The following is a 9,561-nucleotide window of genomic DNA, read 5'->3' on the forward strand; positions in this document are numbered from 1 at the left end:
TAACTGTGGTGGTATCCGGGCCAGCTTGCACAATTTTTATTTTTAAAAATTGGTAACATTGTATTCTTCAGCATATTAAGGATATGTTGGGGACCTTTAGAAAATCAGAAAAGAACAAAAAGCATAATACTTACAAGGATCCTATGAATTATGAGGGCAAAATATTACAAATTAGTTTTTAGTGTATAATTAAAAATATTTGTTCACTTTTTAGCACAAAAAAAAGTTTGTTGACTATTATGAGGCCAAGCTTTGTTTTTTTAATGTTTAAATTCAAGTAGTATTTTAATAAAAGTATCTACCCCACATAAGACAAAACACAAATTTCCACATTAACTTATGTAGGTACTATGTAAGAATAAAATAAAAAAACATTATATCAACTATGCTGGATTTTATACCAATACATTTCTACTAGATGCGGATTTTTATACATTGATTAACTATATTAGAAGACAACTAAACGGCACCTAAAGGTTTTTTTTTTTTTGTTTTTGAGAATGACAATTTTTTCTCCTATTTATCCACATGTATACTACATCAAAGTAGCTCCCCACCAAAAGTATTACAAACTAGACTGACTCCATCTGTGCTTTTTGTCACAAATAGTCTATAACATTAAACTTTCTGTTTAAAGATTGAACCCTTCAGAGTCATTAACTCACACTTTTTCAAGCAAAGGTCAATTTAATTGAGCCCAATAGAATATTATTCTTCTGTGCCAACTGTGGGCTTAAGATCCCTAAGTGACTCATTGTCTTCTGACCATCCCCAAATAGTAAAGGTTCGTGATCTTAAACCTTAACTACGTTAATTGTGAGGCTAATGATGTGATTAAGGCATTCTAAAGGTATTAATGACATTGACAAAGGTGGTATCCGTGGGACATGAATATGAATGTTGAAAGTGGGTAGATGTTTGGCGCGTGCATGAGGCCAAGACAGCTGCAGAAGTTTGGAATAAGTTGGCATGCTGTCAAAAAGGCCATAGGATGGAGGCCAAGACAACAACAGAAGTTTGGGCATATATGGAAGACAAAATTACCTACCAAAGTGATCTCTTCAGCTGGACTGCACTGCACAACTCATGCCTCACATAGGATAATCTATCCGAAAAAAGAAATTCCTGCTTGCTAACCGATGCTATTTCTTCCACAAGCACAAAGAAAGTGTCAAGCACTTGCTACTTCACTGCCCAGCTGCCCCAGACCTCTGAAATATGTTTTGTTGCTTTTTTGGTCTTTCCTGGGCCATGCCTGTTAGGGATGCTCTTCAAAGTTGGAGTTCACAGGAAGATGACAAAGCAATTAAGAATATGTCAATGATCATCCCTAGTGCTATCTTTTGGTGTTTATGGACAGAGAGGAACAAAAGATGTTTTCATGGAATTTCAACTTCTACAAATCTTTTGCCAGGCAGATGTCTAGTTAGCCTTTTTAGTTGGTCCAAATTGACCCCTGTAAATAATTTAGAACTCTTCTAAATTCTGTTAGCTCTATAGTTTAGAAAGAGGCTACAAACCCTTTTTTGTGAGCTTACCTGATCTATCCTTGTAAAGCTTGCATCTTCTTGATGCCTTTAAATGAATCTACTTACACTTCATCAGAAAAAAAGAAAAACTACAGAAATTTGGTGTGAGGTTAGTGTGTTGTTGGAGAGGCCACGTCAGCATTGTCAAAGGCTGACTTAAGCCCTGAAGCAGGCTCTAAATGTGTTGAGCACTTCACATTGCTTAATGTGCGATTTAGTGTCGTCATCAAGGTTCTAAGGCATATTTTTCCTTGCCAATGAGTCTATTTTGAAGAGGAGCACTCAACAATTGATATTTTACATTATTGTAATTTTTTTTTCGGTTTCTTTGTTCATATATTTGTCGTTCATGCTTAGAGTTATTAGTTTTGGGCAGATATATATACTTGTAATGTTTTCTCCCTTTGCGCATTTTTTCATTAAAGCCCACGCTTTATTTGTGCTTAGAGCTAAAAGCCCTAATGAACCTTAGAGTGTTTTTTTGCGATTTTTACCCATGCTAGCTGCAAAACTATTAAGAAGTTCCCAAAACATAGATTTTGATCCTCAGACAAGCGGTGGGACCTAGGGCACAACTTCAACAGTATTTTCTTGTCATTCTACTTCCTCCAACCACCAATATAAGATTTTTATGATATATTTATGTTAGATAACACTGCATACCATGAATTTTAACATCAAAATCTTTTGATTTTGGTTAGTCAAGAGAACCCATCAAGAACCCAAAAGGCTAGAGCTTTCAGCTAATGGAAGGGCTTTACAAGATGCTAAAAAAGCCCAACAATTGAACTGGACGCAGGGATCAGTGTTTGTTCAATCACTTGTAATCCAGTCGTAGTCTCGCACCTATTGTATGCTGATGATACTTTGATTTTTTGTGAGGCAGAGAGATCTCAAACTCTATACCTAAATCTCACTCTCCTCCTTTCTGAAGCCCTAAATGGTTTGCATATCAACAAGCAGAGCATTGTGTGCGCAGTGAATGCTGGTTCACAATATTGATGAGTTGGCTGGAATCCTGGTGCAACATTGGGACACTGCCTTGTTCTTATTTGGTTCTTCCTTCGGGAGCCAAATCCAGAAGTTGTGACATTTAGAATGTAGTAGTGAAGAAATTTGACAAAAGACTTGCTTCATGGCAGCTGCAATATTTATCAATTGGGGGTAGACTCACTCTCATTAACAATGTGCTCGAAAGCATACCGACCTATTTCATGTCATTATTCCTTATCCCCCAGAGTGTGCTTGATATACTGACAGAATTAGGAGAGACTTCATGTGGAAAGGTAATAGAAGCTCACACAAATTTCATCCTATTGCATGGGACAAGGTTATACTGCATAAATCCAAAGGAGGACCGGGGATCAGAAACCTACCCTTGCATAACGAAGCTTTGCTCATGAAGTGACTCTAGAGATACGGAACAAGGGAACACAGTTTATGGAAGGATGTAATAAAGACTAAACATGAAGCAAAATATTATTGGAGCATAAATCAACCAATGCTCCTCGCGGAATTGCGCTTTGGAATACATCAGCACGCTGGGAACTGAATTCCTTTGGAATGTTCAATTCAAGCCAGGAAATGCAGCACACATCAAGTTTTGGAAGGCTATTGGTTGAGTAACACACATCTGATGGTAGACTTCCCTAACCATTTCAACATCACCCTGGACAAGAAATCATCTATTGCTCAAAACAGAACTAATAATTATTGGGTATTGCACCTAAGAAGAGCCGTTCAAGACTTGGAAATGACGGGAAGTTTGGTGGAGTTGCTAGCAAAAATTGAGTCTTTTAACAGTATAAGATGCCCCTGACAGTATGAATTAGAGTAACAAGGGCACTTCCACTGTTAAAGAATGCTACATGCTACTATGCTCTCAGAACCAAGTCATTGACACTTGGCCGTGGAAGTTGATTTCGAGGACAAAACTCCTCGTCAAGGTTATATGTTTCAACTGGTCTGTGGTATGCTCTCTGGGATGCATGCCTCCCTCTGGACAACCTTAATAGGAGATGCTTTCAGCTGGTCAACAGGTGTTACTTCTGTAGGTGCTCCCATGGATCTGTCAATCACCTATTTCTGCATTGTCCTGTAGCCAGAGACCTTTGAATGTGTTTCTCAGTTTCATTGGTTTAAGCTGGGTTGCCTCAGGGATTGAAAGAGGCACAACTGTGCTGGAGCTTGCGGAATGTGGGTACAGCCATCAAGAAAATCTGGCTTATGATTCCTTCAGCTATTCAATCGATGAGAGAAATAGAAGATGTTCTGATGGCATATCAACTCTAGTTCCTCTGTCAAAGCCATTTGCTTAACTAATCTTTTGAATTGAACAAGATGTCCACAGTAAACAGCACGTGGAGAGTTTTCAGATTTTGTTAGTTCTCTTGTTCTCTAGCTGGCAGATTGAGATATTTCATTGAGGCACTCTCTAAATTAACATCTACTTGATGCTTTCAAATGAATCCTTTACTTCATCAAAAGAAATAAAAAAAGATCTGAACCTCTTAAGGTAAACCCACCTACTCTACCTTAACTTTTATGTATATTTTTTGGAGATTAAGGATGCTTATGGTATTGTTAGGCGGTTGGAAAGTTAAACTTAATGGTACTTAGTTTCCACCATTAATGGAAATCATTCGGTGGATGTGGAAGATGATCAAATATATTTTGAGAAAGAAAAGATGATGGAAGTCTACTTAAAATAGCCACAGTTACCCCAGTTTTTTTGGAGTGAGGGTAACACTACCATGTAGAGCAAGTCAACTTGAATTAGCCACAGTTGTACACAACTTTCTGGAGTGAGGGTGACCCTGCCAAGTAGAACAAGTCTACTTGCAACAAGCCACAATTATGATAGACTTCAGTGACGTTAAGTGCTTGACTGTTATTACAGATTATACAATTTTCAGTTATTATTTTCTCTCAGCTTTCAGTTAATAATTTTCGGTTTGAGATGTATCTATGATATTTGTGCATTTCATATTGTATTCATCTTGTCCCACCACTTAGTAGGTCGTCTATGAGACTCAGTGTATTATAACAGTGTACTAAGCGCTCACGAGCCTCTTTACCTCAAAAATGGATAAGACCAAGCTTAGTAACTCCAATTAAATGTTGCATTGTCCTCAACATCATTCGCTTTCCTTTCGGTGGGAGCTTCACCCTTCATTTCGATCATTCTGCTGTATGCCCCAAGAACATATGAAGTTCCTCTCCTTACTCTAGCTGGATAATAACTAGTTTCAGACCTAGCAAGTTTCAGTTATGATTGGGAGATTTTACATATATATATATATATAGGGATTTTTGATAGCTGCTTTAAGCTATTCAGTTGGGACGTATGTTTAACTATTTTAGTATTGTGCAGGTTATTTGACTATAATTGCTAGCTCTTAAGATACTTCATTGATTTATAAAGTTACTCAATTTCAATCCAATGGTTCGCTCAACTGGGGTAGTTAGTCAGGTGTTGATTAAACGTCCATATTTTGGATTGTGACACAAATAAGCTAAACGGTAGGTTGAGCACCAAAGGGCATGCACTTTCAAGGTAAGTAATGCACAAATATCGGAAGTTCATGTTTGTTTGATGAGAATGAAGCAGATGAAGATAAAAGGCATACATGCTGCAACCCACAAGCCTAATATATTGTTCCTTGGAGATAACTAAAACAGTTGAAGCACTCATGTACAACACAAGATATTTATTTCTATATATCGATCTCTAATCACTTAAACTATGATTTGCATTACCTAGAGTTTTCTAGTATACGCTGGTGACACCTCCTCATCAAAATTGTTCTCATTACTCTCCTACTATCTTACTCTATCTTATTCTTCGATTTTATTGTCACCTTGATTTCGGCTAACCATCGTAGCTTATGGAGTTCTCAATGTCTGTGCTTGGAGTAAATTCTCGCCGGTGCAGATGAAAAACAACAAAGAAACAGGAGCTCCGAAAGTTTCTATTTTTCAGTTTTCTAACCAAGAAACAAAGAAAATTAACAATTCATACACCAATTTCCACTCCAACAAAATAAAAACCAAAAATTGTCAAATTACAGCTTCCTCTGTTATTCCAAGCCTTACCCAGAAATAAAAAACGTATAAACTTGCAAGCAGATATCTAATCTGTGAACATTTTGACGTCAAATTGATAAGAGAATTCAGAAAAGAATGAAAATGCATAAGAGAAGAGAGGAGAAGGGGGTTGATTCATACTCGGATCTTGGCGAGAACGCCTTTCTTCTCTAGGGTTCGGGTGACGAGGGTTTTGAGGTCCATCATTTCTCTTGTATAATCATCCATTTCTCTTTCCCGGGGATTCTTCTTCTGCTGCTGCTGCTCTCTGCCGAAGCTAGAAATGTCTGATTTTTTTCAGGGCTCTCTTCTTGTTACGTTGTGATATTTTTTGTATCCTTAAATTGTTTTCGAAATCTTAAAAAAGTTTAACAAAGTGATGGGGGTGGGGCCTTAAAAAAGTGAAGATAACAACGGTTGGTATAGGGAAATATAAGTATTGCACTTTGACACTTTAATTTTAGGGAAAAGGGTCAAAAATATCCCTCAACTTTGTTTTATTAGTTGATTATATTCATGCTGTTAAAATAAAGTTATCTATACCCTCACCGTCACTAATTTCACCATTTACACCCCTCAATTGACGGAAATCTCAAATAACTCAAATTAACACATTTTTTTAATAAAAAAAGACTCATTCCCATTTTAAACCCAATTTCCTGACCCACCCGTATAACCTGTCAACTAATAACACAAATCCCTCTTTTCTCTTCTCTCCTCTTCTCTCTTCAAACTTGTGCACATATCGAAAAAAGCTTCAACAAAAAGTTCACATGATAATTCAAATCGTCAGCCTCAAACAAGTCGTCAAGCATTTGAAGGGTAACTCTCTTCGTTCTCATTCTGTTCTTTCTTCGATTTTGACAAACCGGCGCAAATCGATTTGAATCCCTATTTCTGAATCAATTCATGGGGTATTTATATTCTCAGCTGATTCACAGAAAAACAATAAAACTTCATGTTTTGTCCTCTGCCTCAATGGTGTTAATTCTTCGTCATCATCAAACCGATCTCAACATATAATAACAGAATTCAGTAAAAGAGAATTTTTACCGATTCAATACATTTCTGGCTTATCGACTGGCCAATGTTCAGATACTGTTTTTCAACCTAACCATGAAGTCTTTTATTTATTCAATTCCTAATTTTCCTTGTGAGTGAGGTAGAGTTCTGTTTTTTCAATTGTGGTTAACAAGGAGCAATTCTAGCAGGTTTTAGCATGGTCTAAACATAATAAAAATGCTTCTTTTGGATTAGGATTATGGAAAGATGATGCAACTGTCAAGAGCCGATTTGGAGACCACATGTTTAGTAATCGAAATCGAAAGGATTTTTAGCTTTTGCTTGATCAACTTCATTAATCCATCTCTTGTTAAAAAGCTTAGCTATTACTGAAACTAACGAGTCGTCACAACCAAAAACATGTTCTCTTGAGGATGAGAGGTTGCCGAAATTGTGATTTGTGGCTAATTTGGGAGGTTGTTGGACTCTTCGTTGTTTACGCAAATTAGCAGCAGTGAGAGAAGCTTTCGGTTCATCATTTTTTACCCAATGGAGACGGCGGTGGAGGGACAACGATGAGGAAGATTGAGTTCCAACTTTTGTCTTAGAGATGGTGAAGTTGGTCTGAATTAAGTTAATTGGGTCGGGTTAGGATTTGGATTATATTAGTGTGGTGGGTTATTCTTTAAAAAAATCAGGTAATTTGTGTTGATTTGGAAATTTCCATTAGTTAAGGGGTATAAATGGTGAAATTACTGATGGCGAGGGTATAAATAACTTTGTTTTAACGGCAGGGGTATAGTTAACTAATAAATCAAAGTTGAGGGATGCTTTTAACCCTTTTCCCTTAATTTTATTGAATTGTTTTAATTTAGAGAAAACTACACAAGAAGCAAATATGTGTTATATATTTATAAGTATTACGGTTCACATATAATTTTTCTAATTTTATAGCAAGTCTTTTGTTAATAGACAAAATCCGTAATATATAGTGTATTTTATGTGGCCTGAGAAATTTGCTAGGTTTTTACCTTTATGCAATGGCCATACCTGCATTGCATTGTCATGCTTATTTGCTTGATTGTGATAGTCTTTTAAGTGTGTGTACGTGTGTGAGAGAATGATTGATATTTCTAAGCTAGCCTCGGCCTATGATGTCTACTAAGTAACCCATGTTTTGATACTCATGCTATACTTTTGCATCTTTTTCTAATAGAGCTCTTAGTATAAGCCTCTTCGTAGAGTCTAGATCCCTTGTGGCCGTCGCAAATTTAGATCGGAAGAGCTCTTGGTGATCAGAGATTTGTTGTTGTACTCTAGATATTTTGTATTTTTAATAAGACAAATCAAATATATACATTATTTATGTACTTAGGCGCTCTTGTACCCGCGATACCAAGGCTGAGGGGTTATGGTAGGCATCATCATGATCCAATTTTGGAGTCGTGACATAATGAAAATGTAAACCCCCTACCAATCTCAAAAGTAAAGGAGTAAAAGATTTTTGTTATCCTACAATCATATTTATCATTCGATATTTGTGCTATCTCAAATAAGGTTTGGAGTGATATAAGTACTCTAGCATTGCATATGAGTTGTATCAATTTGTGTAACATCTTGTAACTCAAAATAGTTAGGAATAAGTTAAGAAACTAAAAATAATCACTTTTGGAAATAAAGGGGGATAATCTGGAAAATTTTGAGTTTTGGTCATTTTCAAATTGCCACAACTTCTAGCTCAAGATAAGTTAGATTCATTTCTTGATATAGTTACAAAGCCCATGGAGAGATCTTTCCAACGCCTCAGAGTTTGCGCACTTTCAATATCGTATTAGGGAGATATGCCTATCGGAAGTTGGGTTGCTGAAGTGAGGAAAGTCCAATTTTGAATTTAAGAAAGGGCAAACTAGTCTTTTATCCATTTATTTCCTATTTCGTTTTAGGGATTTATTTAGGGTAAAATAAGTTTTAGTTCAAATTAGAAAAGTTATTTTATGCTTAGGACTTGGTGAAAAGAGAAGAGAAGAAGGAATAGGAAGAAAGATCAAGGATTCCTCAAGAACGCTAAGGTTTTGCGAGTAGAGTTCGTCGAAGGTGATCCCTATCAAGGTATGTGAGATATTCTCGTGTTGGGTTAGTTCATTCACACACCAACTTGTTTAAATTCAACGATGTTGAGTAGATTGAATGATGAAAAGTGAAATTCTTGAAGAACATTGTTGAATTCTTGTTGGTTGAGTTGTTACATGCTTAGAGTTGATTTGATTCGTGTTTACAGGTTGTTTTTCGAATTGAATCTATTGGGTATTGAGGTTATTAATGATCCTAAGTGTTTTGGGGGAAAACCATGGGAGTTTAGAGGGTTTAGAGATGAAGAATGGAGAAGAAAAGTCGAAACGCTTGTCCGTAGGACCTTGAGCACCGCACCTCCCGTAGCCCTACAGGACAATCTATGTCAGTAGGGCCTTGGGGAGGCGTGCTAGCCAGAGCGCCCCAAATTGTCCTCTAAAGTTTGGATCCTGATGCCCCACACCTCTCAGAGCGCCAAGGCCGCATGTGCACCCTATTCATTCCACATCTTTCCGTACTAGTTCCTAAGTGATGTACCCATGTTTCCTAGTTGATTCCAGCACTCTAAAATACATCTAAACATCATGAAATCATGAACCTTGAATCCATAATCCAATTCAAGTAAAGTTAAGATCAAAGTCAAAGAAGTTAAGAGTCAAGTCTAAAGTTAAGAAGGAAGTCAAAGCTTTTGCTTCTTAAAGGTTTTCAAGAGTCTTTGCTAAACATTTTAACTTTGTTTTGAGGCTCAAGTTTTGAAGATAAAGTAAAGATTAAAAAGGTTAATTCTTTCCTTCAAAAGCTATAAGGGAATTCCCTAAGAGTTTCGATTTAAGACTCAAGATTCAAGCTAAGTAAAGAGTAAGGAGTTGAGTTC

The 9,561-nt window shown here is 36.7% G+C and overlaps 1 protein-coding gene across 1 annotated transcript in view; it reads right to left on the minus strand.

The window, feature by feature from the left end:
- The window catches only part of LOC107015931 (protein TONNEAU 1a-like), a 14,380-nt gene extending 8,369 nt beyond the window's left edge, over nt 1-6,011 (minus strand). The window contains exon 1 of the mRNA XM_015216379.2: nt 5,757-6,011. Within this exon, the coding sequence (XP_015071865.1) occupies nt 5,757-5,843 (87 nt within the window). The 5' untranslated portion in view covers nt 5,844-6,011. The remainder of the gene's footprint in view (nt 1-5,756) is intronic.
- Nucleotides 6,012-9,561: the final 3,550 nt, after the last annotated feature.

This window comes from Solanum pennellii, chromosome 4 (genome assembly GCF_001406875.1).
Source record: "Solanum pennellii chromosome 4, SPENNV200".
Lineage (NCBI taxonomy): Eukaryota > Viridiplantae > Streptophyta > Magnoliopsida > Solanales > Solanaceae > Solanum > Solanum pennellii.